Consider the following 18,807-nt stretch of genomic DNA (forward strand, 5'->3'; position numbering starts at 1 on the left):
ACAGCCTGCGTGGCCTTGGGAAAGTTACACCCCCGCGACGGCCCTCAGTTTCTCCCTCTACCTCCCGGCCCCTCCCAGGTGCAGGGAGCGGCTCCCGGGACCCCAGGACACAAAGACTGACCCGGCGCCGGCCGACATCTCGCGACGCTCGGCGGGAGGATCTAGAGCCAATGGGTGCACTAGCTCCTGTATCTCTGCTCCAGGATTGGTCACTCCGGCCGCGATTGGTTTCTTTAGTGCAAGGCTGAGGACGTAAGGGGCGGGACCTTGGGGGGCTTCTGTTCTTTGATTGGCCAACGTGAATCTGAGAGCGGAACCAATACCTGGAGGACTCACGCCGGCATTGGTCCCTACCGCAGGGGGGTGGGGGTGGGGCGGAACAGCCTCGGAGGAGGCGTGGCCGGGACCGGGACCGAGGAGTGGGAGTCGTCGGCCTGAGGAAAACTTCGGAGCAAGCGCGGAGCTTGGTGAGTGCCGGGCCCGCGGGCGGGGAGAGGGAAGACCCGGGCCGGACCGGACCACGTGGTGGGGAGCCGGAGGAGGGAGAGGAGGGGCTGGAGGGGCCTGTGGGAGAGGGGGACTAACGGGGTGTCTGAAGATGTTTAGAGGGGGAGGGAAAGATGGGGAGGGGCTGGGGGTCTGGCCCCAAGTCGCGTCTCTTCAGACATCCGGGGTCTGACGAGAGGGTAGATGGGAGGTCTGGTAGGGGGTTGTCTGAGGGTCTGGGGGAGGTCTGAGAAGATTGGGGCGTCCTAGCATGAGGGGGGTCTGGGGATTTGGGATGGGGGTTAGCAGAAGGGGTGGCTGAGAGTCTGTTGGGGGAGTTTCCGGCCACAGGGGTGGCTGGGGAGGGGGTCTATTAGGAGCGGCTTGAGGGTCGGGGGCGGGGCGTCTAGCAGGCAGAGAGTCTGAGGGTCTGTGGCGGGGCTCCAAAAGAGGGTATTGGGGGGTTTAGCAGCAGGATTGGCTGAGGGCTTATGGGGTGGTTGACGAGGGTCTAACAGGAGGGCTCGCTGAGGGTCCGTGTGTAGGAGTGGCCAGAGGGGTGTCTGGGGAGCTCTAAGCGAGGATATTGAGGGGGTCTAGCAGGAGTGTCTGAGGGTCTGTGGGGGGCTCCAAAAGATGATATTGGAGAGGGTCTAGCAAGAGGGTTGGCTGAGAGCTTATGGGGGGGGGTTGATGAGAGGATCCTGGGGGGGGTCTAACGGGAGGGCCGACCGAGGGTTCGTGTGTGGGAGTGGCCAGAGGGGTGTCTGAGGATGGGGGGGGGTCTAGCAGGAGGGTCCACGTGATGGGGTTGGACTGTGTTTGGGGGCATGTGGCAGGAGGGGGAGCTGGGCAGGGACTATCAGGAGGGAGGTGCCTAGGCAGAAGCAGGATCTCACGAGCTGTGCATCTGTGGCAGCAAGGGGGGGTCGGTCTGAGGGAGTTGATGAGAAGGAAGGGAGTCTAATTAGTCCGGGGTAGGATGGGGGTCCTCTTGGCCATCACTTCCCTGTAAGAAGGGGAGGACCCAGCTAAACTTGGGGCCTTGTCCTTACAGGCTGGAAGGAGGCCCCTTGAACCTTGGGGAAGGGAGAGGTGCAGGGGTGGAGTGGGAACAGGAGGAAGACAGATTAAAAAGTTAGCTTGGGAACCCGGTTCTGCTTCCCCAGCTTTGCATTCTGTGGGGCAGGCCGGGTTGGTTTCCTGTCCTTTTAAGTCTAGGGAAGGGCTGGGCCTCTACTTCAAAGACTTCCTCCTCTGAAGAGGGAGTTAATTATTACCTGAAGCTTGGCTGAACCCACCTTTCCTGGCTGTGGTTTGTTTGACTTCCCTTATCTTTACCGTTCCTGGGCCTGGGCCCCCGAGGCGGGCTTCAGCTGCGCCCAGGTACATGAAATGCACTCTTTGGCTTTCCCTCCTGGGCCTCCTTCTGTTATTCAGGATGTTCCTAGGTCTGGAGGAAAAGCATTCTTATAAGACTTATAGAATGGGAAGCCGCCCATAAGAGGTCCACCCAGGCACTTGGATGAGTGGAGATAACAGTAACTTGGAGTCCGGGAGGCCAGACATTGTAGCTGTGGGACCTCTGCCAACTTTGCTCCTCTGTAAAATGGGAATAATTATGGCACTTACCTCCCAGGGTTGTTGGGAGGATCAAAGGCGTTTGTATATGTAGAAGGCACTCTAAAAGTGTTACATAAATGTTATCTGTTATCATCTGGTCCAACCCTTTCATTTTATAGATGAAGAAACAGGATCAGAGAGAGAAAGAGACTAGCTGGAGGTCATATAGTCAGTCAGTCAACAAATATTTATTAAGTACCTACTATGTGGTAGTGGGGTTGGGATTCAGAATGGGGTCCTCTGATTGTTTGGGGAAACAGTCAGAAAATACTTTGTGGATGAGAGAAGAGGCTCCTGACCTTTTGGGGCCTAACTCTTGTTCTGCTCTTCGTCTTTTTTCTTTTAGAGCGCAGGGAACAATGTCGGTCACCAGCCATGAGAGTAGAAAGTCTCGATCCAGCTCTGGCTCCATGAACATACAGATCTTCCACAAGCCAGGCCACGCAGACAGCCTCCTGACCCATCTGAACTTGCTGCGCCAAAAGTGCCTCTTCACTGATGTGGTACTCAAGGCTGGGAGTGGGGTTTTCCACTGCCACCGAGCCGTGCTGGCTTCTTGCAGCTACTACTTTGAGGCCATGTTTGGAGGGGGCCTGAAGGAGAGCAGAGAGGGCCACGTGGACTTCGGGGACAGGCTGCATCCAGAAGTCCTGGAGTTGTTGCTTGACTATGCCTACTCAGCCAGGGTGCTTATCAATGAAGAGAACGCCGAGTCTCTGCTGGAGGCCGGGGACATGCTGCAGTTCCACGACATCCGGGATGCAGCTGCAGCCTTCTTGGAGAAGAATCTGCATCCGACCAACTGTCTCAGTATGCTGGCCCTGTCTGATACCTTTAACTGTGACCGGCTGTTTGAGCTGTCCTGGAGGATGGCTTTGGCCAACTTCGTTTCTTTGTACAAGTCTGAAGACTTCCTGAAACTCCCCAAAGGGAGACTGCTGGAGCTTGTGCAGAGTGAAGACTTGGAAGTGGAGGAGGAAAGCCTGGTCTATGAAGCAGTCATTGGGTGGATCAAGTATGAACTGTCTGCCCGGCATGACGACTTGCCCGAGCTTTTGCGTTCTGTGCGCCTGGCACTTCTGCCTGAGGCTTACCTCAAAAACCAGGTGGCTCTGGAAGAGGTCGTAATGAACCACAAGCTAGGAGGGGAGATTGTGGCAGATGCCGTGCGCTGCAAAATGAGGCTCCTGCAGAATGACGGGCTAGTGACGGGCTTCTGCGCCCGGCCCAGGAAGGTCAGCCAGGCTCTCCTGCTGCTTGGGGGTCAGACATTCATGTGTGACAAGATTTATACACTCGACCAGAGAACTAGCGACATCATCCCCAGGACAGATATTCCTAGTCCCCGGAAAGAATGCAGCGCGTGTGCCATTGGCTGTAAAGTCTATGTCACTGGTGGCCGGGGTTCTGAAAACAGCGCCTCCAAGGATGTGTGGGTCTACGACACACTTCACGATGAATGGGCCAAAGCTGCCCCGATGCTAGTGGCCAGGTTTGGCCACGGTTCGGCTGAGTTGGCTCACTCTCTGTATGTAGTTGGGGGCCACACAGCTGTGAATGGCTCCTTTCCGGCCTCCCCCTCTGTCTCGCTTAAACAGGTTGAACATTACGACCCGCAGACTAACAAATGGACTTTGGTGGCTCCACTCCGGGAAGGGGTAAGCAATGCTGCTGTGGTTGGGGCAAAGAAGAAGCTTTTTGTTTTTGGTGGCACCAGTGTTAACCAGATTCATCTACCCAAAGTGCAGTGCTTCGATCCCTGTCAGAACCGCTGGACCGCGCCCACCACCTGTCCCCAAGCTTGGAGATACACTGCAGCTGCAGTGCTGGACAGCCAGGTGATTGTGATTGGGGGTGACACAGAGTTCTCAGCCAGCTCTGCCTACCGCTTCCACAGTGACACCTTCCAGTGGTCTAAGTTTGGGGATGTGACAGCCAGAAGGATCAGCTGCCGAGCGGTCACCTGTGGAAATAGACTCTTTGTGGTAGGGGGCTACTGTGGAACTCAGCGCTGCAAAACCCTCGATTGCTATGACCCTTCCTCAGACAGCTGGAGCAGCGTCACAACCGTGCCTTATTCCCTCATCCCCACGGCATTTGTCAGCACCTGGAAGTATCTGTCTGTTTGAAGATCTCCCTTGTCGGGGAGGGAAATGAGAAAGGTAAATACCAGTCTTTGCTAGTTAAGCCTCCGCTAGAGCTCCCCCTTGTTTGCCAAACACAATCACAGGCCTGTAACGACAAGACAGAGGACCAAGGTGGTGACGTGGGCTCTTTATACAGCCGGGCTTTCACTGAATTGCTGCTTTCTCAGTTCCTGCTGTGGTTTTGCTTTCACTTAAGTCTCCTGAACTATATTTAGATCTCCTTAGCTACGGATTTTTAAAGTGTGGTTTGAGATTAAATGTCATCAGGAACTTGGGCCACTTTGTAAACTATACATGCTTAAGTGGCTTTCCTCTCAAACAAATTTATCTGCTCATATTGTGTGGATCTTCAGATTCAGGGTAGACAAAACCTGTCTCATTATGGAAACCTCAGTAAACCTCAGTTAATACCTCCAGGATCAGGCAGTGCAAACGGAAGCAGAGATTCAGTGTGCTTCAGCCAGTGAGAACCAGAGCTTGTCCAATGCCAGTGTGGCCTAAGGTGTTTTTCTTGGACGAGCCCCTCATGTGCAGCCGTGGGACTTTGTGGCTTTTTCACAGCTCAGTAGCTCGCCTACACTGCCCTTAAACCTACTTATGGCCCAGACAGAACTTCTTAATGACTTCTTAATGAGCCATGAATTGCATTAGAGAAACTTAGCGTGCTTCCAGGGGATCATACAGAGATGAATTATTTTGTGTCAGAGCAGGATGGGACTTGATCTTCTCAGGGCCAAGGGCAATTCATTTTAATTTTCCTTTGAAAAACATGAAAGCATCTTGCCAGGTATTTTCTGTCTATCTTCAGTGCTATGCACCTAATAAATACTTTTTGAGTTGAAAACATCCGCCTACACATACTGAAAGGAGGAAGCCCAGTCCTCTCGTAATTCTAATTGGAATTTGTTTTACATGTCAGCTCTAACTGCATAAGGTTATGTTGGTTCCTTCTCCCCCGCTTCTATCACTATGCCGCCATTAACTACATGATGCCTTTCTTTGTTCTTAACAGGAGGCCTGGGCGTCGCCTCTCGTGTTCTTGCTACAGAGGATCCTCTTCAGCAGCCAAATGCTGTCTACTTTGGAATGTCCCGTCAGCACCAGTTCTGCCTGGCAGTCGGGAGGGTGGTATCTGTGATGTATGTGGCTCTGGGATCACAGAATGGACGTGGGCCTGCCACCTAACAAGTGAAACTATTGACTTATGTTGGTTATGTAGATTTGAGACGGATGCAATGAGCCCAGTTAGCGGGTGAATGAAGAAGGGGCTAGAGACCACAGTTCAGGCCCCGTTTCAGGGAGCGCAGCCCCTGGGAGATGGTCGGCATTGTCATTGATTGCTCACTCCAAGTTAAGGATGAAGTGTGATCATAGGGAAGGTGGGGAGGCTGACTTTTTAACCTCCCTTCCCAAATGGAGGTGCTGCTCCCATTGCCATCACTGATGACAGCCTTTCCGCGCTCTGGGGCAAATCTCGTCCTCTTTGAAATCTGCTTCGTTAGTTGTGACACATCTTTGTCCGTGTCAGTGGATTTGGGGAAGTGAAGAATTTTAGCTAGTATCAAGCCTCCTGGTGAACCTGGTGAATGACCACGTCAAAGAATCCTGTTTTAGGTCCAAAATGAGGTGGGACTGTGAAATGACAGCTAACTTCAAGTGACTGGAAAATTAGCTGGAGGCAGTTCCCAAAGAGATCTGCAGGAGAGGCATCTTTAGAATGTGTGTGTAGCTTTCCAAGATCAGGCATTTGAAGAAGACATCCCTTTTTTGGTAGTATAAGGCTTAATAACTGCAGCCATCCCGAAAGAAAAAAAAAGTCTTCCCTGACATTTTTCTGTCTTGTTTCATTCCTTACTTTAATATTTTCTTGACTTTTATGGAGTTTTTATTCTGGTCTGTATTAACTTATAATTATTAACTGCATCCTTTATTTAAAAAACTATTAACCGAATCATTTATTTAAAGTTTACAAATATTTCTGTTTTTAGTCTGTGGGTAAACTTTGTGTTTTTTTAAAAATCAATTCCAGAGTTGCCTTAATAAAACCAAGTCCTGAGAGAAGAGAGCGCTGTCATGTCTCTTTATGTTCCTTTAGGCCTGCTTTTCAGCAACCCAAGGTTAGGAAAAAATAAAGTTCAGTTTTGCTCTTTGAGGCAACATCATGACTGTAGAGGATAGAATCCCAGGTGGACCCACTGAACTGGCTGTGGAATCAGAGACCCTAACTAGGACTTCTCCAAGGTTTAATCATAAAATCCCTAGGACTTTAATACTCTTTTCCTCTTGACACATGCACTGACTCGCCCAAGATCATTCAGCAAACCCCGTCAAGCTGGCACCAGAGTTGGGTCTGACTGATTAACTATCTCAGCTATATCTGTGTGTGCACAATGCCAATTTAGAAACTAAATGTGCTTCAAACAACCCACTACCACTTCTGTTATGAAAGGACATCAAGTGATAGAATTTGCCAAATTCAGAATTGTACTGCCAGTAACTCCTAGTGGCTTAGGGAATAGGAGACCTGGTCCTGGGTTTGAATCTCACCTCACACACTTGATAGCTGTGGCTCCTTGGGACAATTATGTAACCTCTCTGAGCCTGTTATAACACCTGTAGAAATGGGGATGGCCACAGCACCTACCATACCAGAGTTGTGAGGCGTGAACGAATGTGCGTAAGACGCTTTGTCAACCTTAAAGTGTTCCAGAAACACCAGCTTTTATTAAGGGAGAAAATGCTGCTGAAAGCAGCACATCTTTCCTCTTATTAGCCCGCAAATGAGCTAGTGAGCTCCTGGTTTCTGAGTGGAGGCTCTTCAGAGCAGAGAGCAATGTGGTCTGGGCACACAGTCCCATGATGATACCTGCAGGTACTGGCCCACTGCTGCCCATGCAGGGGGGCCAGGTGCTCCTAGATGACTTTCCTCCATTACCAGCTGACATTTACACATATGCCTACTATCACCCGCATCTTACAGGATAGAAAGTGAGGCTGTGCTTTGTGTTATAAACTCCATGACGGCAGGAACCATGGCTTAGCTAAACCTACATCTCAAACACAGTCCCCAAATGCTCTGCTCTTCTGACTCCCTCCAGTCCAGGATTCTTTCCAGAGGGCTCTGTCCCATTTGGTGGGTTCTGGATGCTTCCAGAAACACCAAAGTGTTCAGCAGGCAGTAACTCCCAATTTTATTCTGTGCTTTGTTCCAGGCCTAGAACAAATAATCTACCCCCAGGAGACTGGTCCTCTGGCTCACACAAGCTTCTTTTATGGCACTCAGCTTGAATCACCCTAAGAATCTGTCATAGCCCTGGACTGGTGGTTCTTTCAGTGTTAGGGAGCAGCCTTTTTGGGGTTGCTTTCTGGTAACAATTTAACTACCCACCTGAAAGGACCATTACTAGCCTGTCTATCCAGAGACACAGGAATGACACCTTCCCTCACAGGTCATTAACATCTGGCTAAGACATAAAACCTAACACTGACCCTCTACGGGAGGAGTATTCACAAAGCCCTAGGCAACAGAAATACATTCCCCAACCCATCCTCCCCATCAGAGGTGCTGTGCTGGCTTCTGTACAGACACTTCTTCACAATTTATTGGCCATCCCGAAACAAATTACTCATTTTAACAACATACTATCCAATGCTGTGTGTGACATTCCCGTAGTTGAGGACAGGGACCCATGCCTTATTTTCTCTCTCCCTCAATGCCAAGAGGCTTGGAGTATCAGAAAGAATGCTGGATTTGGAATTAAAAGATCTGGGTTAAAAAATGGGAGAATAATGCTCAAACACCTGCTCCCACAGAGGTGCTGCGTGGACGTCAATGAACGTCAAGCAGTTTGTGAAACATAAACATCAGCTTTTATTATCACAGGGCAGTAGGCGTTTTACCCATTTTTATTGAATTTAACCAAATCTGAGACAAAATCTTCCCATCAAAGTGGCAGGAACACCATTAGAAAGGATTAAATCGGGACTGAATATCAATGGCACTCGTGGAATATTTACTGTGAGGCCCAGGGAGACTTCCAATGCACTGCATTGGGAAGACGGAGCCTCTTTGAAGAGCGTATGGAAGGACACAGATTCGAACTACACAGAAAAAGAGGTGTGGGTAGGTGGTGAGGTCCCAACACCCAAGGTCAGGGGTCTATTGAAGTAAATATCCAAGTATATAATTTAAAGGTTCACGTGTGCGCTGGACAATGAACTCCACGAAGGTAGGGGCCACATCTTGGGGTTCTTTGTAGCCCCATACAGGACCCAATGAGAGCTGCTCAATAAATATTTGATTCTAACAGATATTGAGACAAGAACAACAGTGTAACGAATTACAACTTTGAAAGACTTAAGAACTCTGATGAACACCATGACCAGAGAACTACTGCTGCTGCCCACCCTGACACAACATGGACCCAGAGAACGGGACCCAAGGTGGGAATTTGTTTTGCCCGCTTGTTGTAAGCTTTGTTTTTTTACCCCCTTGAGGTGTGTGAGAGAAAAAGCTTTTTGTTCACTAAAAAAGAGAAAAATTAAAAATTAAATAAAAAAAAAGCCAAGAAAGAGACTGACTTGTTCAAAGCCCAAGGTGCAACATTCCAGCTTTCTCATTACCTTAAGATATCTTCCCAAAGGAAAGGTTCTTGCTTACACTGACCATAGACGCATCCCATCCCCTACCACCCATGGGGAGGGGGTGCAGCCTCACCCAGCACCCCGGGAGTGTGCTGGCACAGCTGCACCCAGCTAGGTCCAGCTGAGACACCACACAGGACCAACTGCTCCTTAGCAAAGCCAGTCTTTCAAAGCAACACGAATCTGATGGTCAGACACATTTCAACTTGAGACACAAGGCTTGTTTTAGGAAAATTTTTTTATTGCTGGAAATCAGTACTTGGGTTCCAAGGCTGTTCTGAAATCGTGCAGTCAAGAGCCAGCACAATCATTGTAAAAACAAAAACAACAAACCAGGGGTGAACTAAGATCACAGTACAATTAACGAAGTGCACGAACCATCAACTTTACAAATAAAATTAGATACTAACAGGAAGTGATGGGGATAGAACTATTTACAACCTTGCCTTCCAGCAGAACTGAGGAAGCTCCCCAACCCACGGAGACCCCCGTCTTTTCCTATACCACATGGTTGGCTTGAAATCCCCTGATTATTCACGAGATCACTAGATCACAAAGTCACTGGACTGGACCTAAGACTAAACAGTGTCAAACTCTATCACAGCTCAGTAAGGACTATTACGTGAGCACAGCAACAGAATTATGGACAAGAAGATTTCCTTCCAAGATCAAACAAATTTAAAGTAAACTTTTCTAAAGTGCTCCAATACTTCAGTACAAAAATAGAAAACACTGATTATAAACATGGCACAAATGAAATTTAATGTGTAGTACATATATTTCAAAGGGCAATGAGAACTGCTGATGAAAAAGGTTTATGAAACGGTAAAAACCACAACTTTTCTCTCAGAATGTTACTTGTCCAGGGGGACCTGCAACCATTAACAGGAATTTAAATTAATGATATCTCATGATTGTACAACCCTTTCTTCAAGAAGGAGAGGATGGCCGTGGGGGTGGGGGAGAGAAGAGATTGGGTAGAGACAAGATCCGACATCTTAGGAACTCATTTCTGGGTAGACAGCAAAACAGTGTTCCAAGTGTCAGAAAGGAGGTTCCCCTTACTAGAGGGGAGGTAAGAAGGAAGGTGGTTTCTGCTTTTGGTCCCTTCTACAAATTCATGTGGAAAAGGTTTCAGCAAAATCTGGCACACTTGCCTGCCCTGACCTCCCAGGTGAAACTTGGGGGTCTGCTCTGGGGAACACCCCATAACACAATGCAGCACTCTGGTGAACGCAGCCATCTGATGAACGCAGCCAAAACATGAGAACCATCAATCTTTATGGGGGGAAAACATGGCCACAAAACAACTGGGAACATGTGGAAAAAGAAAAAAGAAAGGCCTCTGTCTGATTCCAGGGCTGTGGTGGCAGACACCCTCCAGAGCTCAGTGCAGGACTCTCTAGGAAAGACAAGCTATCTCAAGGCTGGCACCCTTTCTTCTGACCAAGAGCTCAGGCCCACCTTTCTCGGGTGTTGTGCAGAATCCCAAGGACCTAAACTTGTGGGTTGCTGCTCCCAAGATCACAAAAAGAAAGTCAACTGGCTGTGCCCCAGCTGTGGTAAGCAGGCCAAGGACCCCACATGCTCCCTGGACAGGCTAGACGAGGCTGCACTAGAAGGAGCCCCATGCTGGTTCTTTACAGAGCTCTAGGCAAGAGGGACAGGGGGCTCCTTCTTCATTTCCTACTATCTTGCCTGCCTGGCTTTGCAACAACTTTTGAGTCTGATTTTGATGTAAAGAACTGAAAGATTTCTTCCAGGCTCCATTGACAAATACATTTTAGAACCCATATATACATGTTTGGGGATAGATTTCCCTGCAATTCTCCATGCCCTGCACCGGGCAGCTGAGCAGCTCACAGACTTCATGGACACACCTCTCCACTGGCTCCCAGCACAATCCCTCCTCTGATGAATTAAACTCCTGCAATTAGGCCTAAAGCTTTTATCGTAGGTTGACAATTACAAGGAATTACTAGGGATCCTTCTCTGGGTATCTTGCTTGGGTTACAGTCCAAATCCCCCAACCACCAGCCCAGCAGAGTCTGCAAGTCCAGAGTTTGGGCCAAAACTGCGACAAGGTTGTAGATCGAAGCAGATGGAAATGATGTCTAGACACCTCCCCAGCATTATGATTTTAAGGGTATGTTTTCCCCAAGTGTCCGATAGAACCATAGACAAAGTTTCATTTCTGTGACACTGCTTCGAGCCAGATTTAGAGTCAGAGAACCTGGGTTCAAATCTACTCTGCTACTTACTCCCGGTGTTGGCCTCAGTTTCCTCGTTGGTGAAATTATTGGCCTAGATGACTTCTAGTTCTAAAACTATGCAACTACCCTCATATGGAGGGGAGAAAGGGGGGAAACTTTACACCAGCAAATCCCTTTTCTAAGAGAATCTCTTTTGTATTCACCAACCCTGCTTTTTTCTGGGACCTGACTACTGCAGATGATTCTATGGGAAACTTCAAATAATCTGCTGTCCCCTTTTCTGGACAGAGACACGTATTTTATTCCAAATACCTAAACTAACAGATCTGAAAATCAGCACAAAATGCTTCTTTGCTCGCCACCACTTTGTTCAGCAGTTACTAAACACTCCATTTCCATGATGACATTCTAAGACGAATACTTTTTTAAAAAAATGCTTCTGGGCCCATTTCAGAAGCAGCTTGGTCATTTCCTGAGGGCAACCAGCCCAGTGTATAACCTATCTACTCTGCTTTCGTGGGGGTGATGGGAGAGAGCGGAGTACACAAAGGAGAACAGGTTGCTGTCACTAAGCAGCTTTGTGGCCTGAAAACATGGAGTTTTCCCAGACTGCTGTGTGGAAATGATACCTGAAGGCTCCGTGCAACCCTGTGGGGCCTGCAGCTTCTGCTATCCACATTCAACATCAAGCTCTGGCCACCTTAGGTAAACCCCAAAGTACTCATCTGCTTTAGAGAAATGCTGTTTCTCTCCAGTAGGGTCTGTGATAATCAGCAGGGCTGCAAGCCCCCAGGCCTGGGCCTAAACACTGAACCAGGCAACAAGCTGTCATCACCTCGCAATGCTGCCTGGACAGTCGAGTTCATTTTCTTCACTATATTAATTCCAGAATGAGGAGATTTCAAAGTAATAATCCAACAGTTTGCCAACAGAAACTCCATTTTGTTACGTGGGCCCACGTACCCTTCGTTCCTGTTAAGCTGCTGCCCTCCAGCCAGCTGTTGATCGGTGGAGATACCAGCAGCTCACCATCCTGCCTGTGGGATGAGGCCTCTGCTAGCAGGGCACCCACTGTAACAATCTAGAAGACAAAGCATTCTACAAGACAGTAACCTATTGCACTCTCAACCTTGCTAAAATTTTTTAGATTTAGCATCTTCATCAATGATCAGGAAAATATCCCAATCTTGGGTTCACTATGAACCAACATATGATTTGCTTTGGGAATCTGTACCACACCCAGCAAAGCCTCTGAAGTGTAGATGAGCTTAAGGCGCCTTTTCTGAAGATGGACAGTACTGACGGCCTGCCAAACAGGGACAGCCAAGAAGGCAGGCTTCGAGGATTACCACCCCCACAACGGATATGTTCCCTAAGCTGGCCTCTGGGGCCTTGAAACCAAGTTCATAGTTTTAAGACCTCGATACACTCCTATACTCTAGGTCCACCTTCCTGCTCATGCATAGGGCCAAGAATCCCAGGACCCTAAAATGGGTGGCTTGTCACCTAACTGCTTTCTGAAATTGCAACTACTGGCCACAGCTCTGTAAAAACAGATTTAAAATAGATTTCTTTCTTACCCAAATGGGATCCTATTATTTAGAACAGCTCCTTATTTCATTTATGGTTCAACTTCCAATTAAAACTTTTTCTAAAAAAGAGATTAAAAACTTAACCAAAGAATCATTGCAAATTCATCAGAAAGAGCAATATTATGGTGGATGGCAACATATCAATAGATTTGGAATTGATATACCTAGGCCATGTTCAAGTCCATAGTGGTTATGCCTGAAAAAGAGAAAAGCACATGCCAACGCCATCACAATGACCCCTCTGGAGCTCCCACGTGAACACTGACTGTATGAAAGAAAACCTGGCTTCATCTGAAGCAGAAGATGGGAGATGCCAGTCAGCACTGGGTGTCTCTGTTGCCCTGGAGTCTCATGGAGATCCCCTCCAAGAGGATGGCGCCAGGTGCACCTTACACTACAGCGGTTTAGAAAAAGATCACATCTTCCCTGCTGGTGTCGTCGTCAGAGGTGAGCCGCGTGGGTGGGTGGGCTGGGGGGGAGAGCATGGGAGTACTGTTTGGCCTGAACGCATTTACTGGGCTGAGAGGAGAGATCTCCAAGGGTGCAATGTCCACTGGGATACAGGACTCTGAAAAACACAAGATCCAGGCGATCCCAGGTCAACCATCAAGTCTCCTTCTGGAAGACTCCCCACAAAACATCCATTAGCCGCTCAGCCCCTCCCTGCCCAAGGCCTTACCCTGATGTACAATAATATTCTGGCTGGTCAGAACAGGACTCGGGGACTGGCGGGTTTTTATAGTGTTTTCTTCTTTGCCCATAAACTTGTTGAGCATCAGCTGCTGCTTTAGGTCAAAGGAGGCTGAAAAAAAGGAGAGGGATTTCTAGGGACTCTGCATGCAACCCCCACCCTCCCCGCCCCCCAAGTCTGGGGATCTATGAAGGCTTGCCTGCCAGTGTCTAGATAGGAACCTTTTAGATGCCAACGGAAAACGACAGGGGCTTTCATTTCCTCCATCTCTGCTGACACACAAGGAGACAGGGGAGATGTGCTTGCACACGTCTGCCTATCCCCATGGATGTCTTTGTATACCACCATGCAAAGCCAAGACTCACTCATCTTGGAAGCCTGTCTTGAATCTAAGTCTCCAGCTCAAATTCACATGCAATTAAGACAAAGAATAGCATGTAGAGACTCCCCAGTCTATCGCTAATCACTGAAGAATTTTGTGCTAGAACCAGCACAGGGGGATGCTTTAGTCTTTGTACACCTGATCCATTTGGGGTAGAATCCCTGCTCTCACTTTCCTTCTCGCAAACAATTTACCTTATGAAAATCTCAAACAAGGAGACAAAAGTCTTAGGAACCGGGGAGGGTGATGTGCGAACAAGGCAAGGAGACCAGGGCTTCCTCCTCATTGTGTCTCATCTCTCAGCTCCTGCACCTAAGCCAAAGAGCTACCTGGCTTCTGGATCTAGGGAAATTAAGTACAATCTGAGGCTCCCAGCGTTCTGTTCTTTTTCATTTGTGAGCAGTTTTCTGTCCTTTGCCAGAACTAAAGCCAGGCCTATTTGGGGGAACCATGCAGTAAAAGGCTACAGCTGCCTGACCACAACTACTCAACCAAACCACACCCCGGCAGCTGACAGGCGTCACTCTCTCTGTGGGCCACAGTGCAAGGCTCCCCAAGACCACACATCTGGAACACAACTAAGAAGGATTTTAAGAAGATGCTTTCAGAAAGTGGCCAGCTTTGTGGCTTTCACCGGCAAGAGATCACAGCCTTAAATTGTCTTCTCAGTGGCAAATATAGCTTGTGCTTCTATTTCTGCAACTGTGCTGACCTCCAGCCTGGCCTCCGCCCCAAGACTTGGAGTATCTCATCTGAGGCATCTCTCCTCTTACAATCTGTTCACCTCCTTCTTAGTGACCAAAACAGAAAAGGGATGTCTCTAAATGGGTGACCTCAGGAGGGTCACCAGGTTCAACAGGGTCTACTTTCTTTTCAAAGAATAAGCTTGTTTCAGTTTGCTACTGATCAAGACTCCCAATTAACTGTATACAACAGTAGCACTGACTTTAAACTCCTCTCCCAGCTGCTTCTCTGCCCAGGGGTGACTGGCTTCTCCTCTGCCCCAGGAAAGTGGCCTGTACCAGGACTCTCAGGTCCAGTGTGGGAAAAGGGCACTGGGCACTAGTCATCAGTGGGGTCACCAACAGGGAAGCCCGACCCAGCCTAAGGCTGCCTGGATTGTCCAAAGGGTTCTCTGGGAGCACCCAAAGGACAGAGGGTACCAATGGAAACACTAACTGGAGCTGTCAGACCGCTGGGAAGCTTTGCTTTTCCCTCCCTTTTCCTTGGTGAGCACAGCCAACTTGGTGGGGATCTGCTGTTGGACGGCAGCTTGCTTCTGGATCTGGTTGGTGGCACTCAGGAGCTGGATAGGAACATCGCTCTTCACCAGGCGGCCCTCTGCCGTCGTACTGTCTCGACGAGCCACCTCTGGACGCTCCGGGTAATCAGAGGTGGACAATAGGGTGCTGGTCCTCCCTAAGGACTTGGCCAGCTGCACAGACCCCTCGAGGCCTTCGCCATTGAAACTAGAGGAGGCACTCAGAGTGTGGCCCTAGAAGAAAAAACCGTGTTGAGCTCTGACTCTGCTGGTTCTGCCAGCAATGCCAGTCCTGCTCCCTGCCCAGCGTTTCCTCAAGCACTTTTCTGTTTAAGCACATCAGGAAACCCTGCCTCAAGGCAGAGCCCACACTTCCCTGATGATGGGCAGGGACCAGGACTTGTATCCTTCAGTGTCCTCCAGAGTCTAGACACTCAAAAATTTGAGCAGTAAGTAATTAGGGTTTTTCAGGACATTCAGGTTATACCCTGGTTCACTTCAATTGTTTTATTCTAACAAAGTTCAAGACTCTGTGATTCATTTTCTGAGTCTCTTAAATTCTTGGGACTTCTTTCCTGAGCCATTTTCAGTCACAGAATCATACTGATTCTGGAGTTAGAAGGGACTTTATCAAATGAATCCACCAACATCTCTACCAAATGACAAAATTCTAGAGCACATTAATTTGATGGTTAATGTACATCTAGAAAAGGAAAGTGTGGTCACAAAGAAGCAGTCTGGCAGATCCCCATCAAGCTAGCTCTGCTCATGTGAAGAAAAAAAGGTGGGCAGGCAACCTGGCTTCCTGGCAGTCATGGAGCTCCACTCAGAGCAGACTAAGCTTATTTCCTTCTTTTCCACGGTTACTAAACTGATAAAGTAAGGGCATGGTGCAGCTCTAGTCCTCCCAGATATTTAGGAAAGCAAATGATAACACAAGTTGATGGATTTAGAAATGGCTGAAGGCGAGGCCCAGAGAGTCTGCTGGAAGGTTCTTTCCAGTGGGGTGGCCCAAGAATAACACTTTTATGGACTTTAATAAAATCACATCACATATGTATGACAAAAAGCTGGGAGGACTGGCTGATATACAGGAAGACAAGGTAAGGATTAAAAAACTACCCTCGAGCAAAAGCTCCATGTGTCAACGATGTCTCTCCATCCTGAACTTATGCACTTGGCCTTTTTAAGTCTACATAGAGGACTCTGCACTTGTCCCTTTAGGATTTCCCAACAGATTCAGTTTTAATACTTCCCCCTATCAAACTAGTTCCGGTGAGAAAAAGCTAAATTTTCAGCCAACGGCTGATACAAAGAACTACCTCTTTCCCAAGTCTTCTCAAAACCAAGCCCTCCAGAAGAACATGGCCGCCTCACCTCTGCCCCTTCAGCAGTTATCGGGCCAGGCAGAGTGTTCTGTTTCTTCCATTTTTTTAGAAGTTCGATCCGCTCCTTTTCCTTCTCCACAGCTCGTTGGGACTCACGGAGCCTCTCCAGGTCGTGCTGATAGGCCTCCCGCTGCCGATCCAGCTCCTCTTTGTCCTGGGTCAGTCGCTCCCGAAGCTGCTGGGACTCATTCTCACGCTCCCGCAGCCGGGCCTCTGTGTGTTCCAGCTCTTTCTGCTGCCGGGTACGCTCTCGCTCCCAGCGCTGCTGTTCCTGCTTAAGCTGGTTCTGGAGTTTCTGTACATTGGCCAGCTCTTCTCTCTGCTTCTCAAAGTTCCGTTGTTTCTCCTGTTCTAACAAGAAGTTTCCACGTGTTGACTGCAATCTGTATTGTTTTTCTCGGTCCAGGATCATGGCCTTCTGCATTTCAATGTAGCTGTCCTGTTGGGTGACCACTGCCTGAAAGACCCAGCACAAAGCACTGTCAGGGAGACTTCGGACTAGGGGGACCTCTGTTCAACAAGGCAGGGTTTCTGTCACCATTAAATTAAAAAATGATTTAAAATTATGTCCTCTCTTGGACTACAACAGTGAGCGGTTAATTTATTTTTTAAATGTCTGTGTTTTACCTGAAGGCTGAGAAGCAACTGAGATAGTGTCTGTATTCTCTGTATAAGCTGAGGAGAAAAAGGAACAAAAGAAAAGGCTTTTAGAAGAAAAATGTCACTGGCTTGAATCTGTTTTTAAGTGGGGGAGTGGAAACAACAATGAACGTTTATCAAGTACCTACTGTGTACAGGACATTGTGCTAGGTGTTAGTGATGCTTAGTAAAGCTCTTTATGGAGCTAAGAGTCCAGCAGAGGGATAAGACACCCCCTGCCCCATGACAGTCTAAGTGCCTTTGGTGATATGGTGAGGCCATTACTGAACAAAGGGATCAGGGAAGGTTCATGAAAGAGGTGGCAGCTGACTTGGGCTTTAAAGGAAAGATAGGCATTCAACCAGCAAAAGGAAGAAGGCAAGCATTCCAGGTACAAGAAACTAGAGGCACAGATCAGGGGGAGCACAGTGGGTGTTCTCAGGTGAGACTCAAGTCCAAGTTCAATGGCAAGTTGGGTGTGGGGAAGAGTGATACAGACTAAAGCTGGAAAGACAGAATGGTGAGGGCCACATGAGGGAAAGCCTTGCCTATGGGGTAGAGCTGACTGCAGCCAGAACTGTAAGACTGATGTAAGATAGAGGAATATGGAGATACTTCTGGAATAGGGGAAAAGGATGGAAGGGGAGGTGGGAAGCATTAGCTCAGGCGGGTGATAATGAGGTCTTGCACTAATTAGGGTGGTGGCAGTGGAAGTACAGATGAGGGATGATGCAGAATATGCCATGGCAATGGAACTGGCAGGCTTCAGGTGAGATACAAGAGGCAGAGATGGCTACAAAAACGGGAAACTGAGTGAACAGATGCACCAAAGAGAAACAGTGACAGGAGGAAGAAGTTTAAGTTTGGTTTAGGACATCTTGGTAGAGAGGTCTTAACAAGCAGTTTTTAAAGATCTCTTTTTTAAATTAACAAGCATTCATTTTTTCTTTCCCATTCTCCCATCGTACATTTAGAAAGAAAAAGGAAAAAAGAAAGGAAGAAAAGACCAAAGCCTTATAACAAACATGAACAGTGAAGCAAGGGGCAGCCTAACATGGTGCAGTACATAGAGCACCAGGCCTAGAGTCAGGAAGATTCATCTTCCTGAGTTCAAATCTGGCCTCAGACACTTACTAGATGTGTGACCCTGGGCAAGTCACTTCACCCTGTGTGCCTTAGTATCTTTCATCTATAAAAGGAGCTGGAGGAGGAAATGGCAAACCATTCCAGTACCTCTGCCAAGAAAACCCCAAACGGGGTCACGAAGAAGTCAGACATGACTGAGCAACAACTGAACAACAGCGTAGTGAAGCAAAACAAATCCCCACACTGACCATGTCCAAAATGCCCTCATCGCTCTGAACTCTGTCAGGGGAGGAAATGAACAGTAGAGTTCAGAAGAGAGATCAGGATGAGAAGTAAAGGCACAGAAGTTATGGGCGCAGAGATGGAAGTTAAAGTTCTAAGACTAAAAAATCTGTTAAAGGAGAGGGTATAATGAGAGGAAGAGGGCCAAGCACAGGCTTTTATGTGAATATTCATGTCAGTGGCTCAGAAATAAAGACCAGGATCCAAGCGCACCCTGACCAAAAAGCAGCCACGTAGGGAAGCATCATTAGAAAAGACAAGGTGGCTATAACACTGACTAGGTTTGTTAGTGAGGCAGTGGTGACCTCTGAGACTGCAGCTTCACTAGGACTCGGGCCTGAAGACAAAAGGCTGGGGAGAGCCTGGGCAGTGA

General features: G+C 48.3%; 2 protein-coding genes across 10 annotated transcripts in view; one reads left to right on the plus strand and one right to left on the minus strand.

The window, feature by feature from the left end:
• The first annotated feature begins 381 nt into the window (after positions 1-381).
• On the plus strand, positions 382-6,319 carry LOC118834907 (ectoderm-neural cortex protein 1-like). 5 transcript variants are annotated; one of them, XM_036742343.1, is made up of 3 exons: positions 382-467; positions 2,456-4,271; positions 5,269-6,319. In XM_036742343.1, exon 2 carries the CDS (start codon positions 2,469-2,471, stop codon positions 4,236-4,238), a length of 1,770 nt encoding a protein of 589 aa, XP_036598238.1. In that variant the 5' UTR covers positions 382-467; positions 2,456-2,468; the 3' UTR covers positions 4,239-4,271; positions 5,269-6,319. The 5 variants fall into 5 exon arrangements, with proteins under 5 accessions (XP_036598238.1, XP_036598241.1, XP_036598239.1 ...); XM_036742346.1 differs by lacking the exon at positions 382-467 and adding an exon at positions 484-525; XM_036742344.1 differs by lacking the exon at positions 382-467 and adding an exon at positions 1,643-1,872.
• A 2,801-nt stretch (positions 6,320-9,120) lies between these two features.
• ARHGEF18 (Rho/Rac guanine nucleotide exchange factor 18) overlaps positions 9,121-18,807 on the minus strand; it is a 111,164-nt gene continuing 101,477 nt past the window's right edge. For all 5 annotated transcript variants that reach the window (XM_036756198.1, XM_036756228.1, XM_036756205.1 and 2 more), the window contains 5 exons: positions 17,055-17,102; positions 16,417-16,884; positions 14,958-15,273; positions 13,385-13,507; positions 9,121-13,273 (listed from right to left, as the gene is read on the minus strand). In XM_036756198.1, the coding sequence (XP_036612093.1) occupies positions 13,110-13,273; positions 13,385-13,507; positions 14,958-15,273; positions 16,417-16,884; positions 17,055-17,102 (1,119 nt within the window). In that variant the 3' untranslated portion in view covers positions 9,121-13,109. The remainder of the gene's footprint in view (positions 13,274-13,384; positions 13,508-14,957; positions 15,274-16,416; positions 16,885-17,054; positions 17,103-18,807) is intronic.

Source organism: Trichosurus vulpecula, chromosome 1, assembly GCF_011100635.1.
Source record: "Trichosurus vulpecula isolate mTriVul1 chromosome 1, mTriVul1.pri, whole genome shotgun sequence".
NCBI classification, from domain to species: Eukaryota; Metazoa; Chordata; class Mammalia; order Diprotodontia; family Phalangeridae; genus Trichosurus; species Trichosurus vulpecula.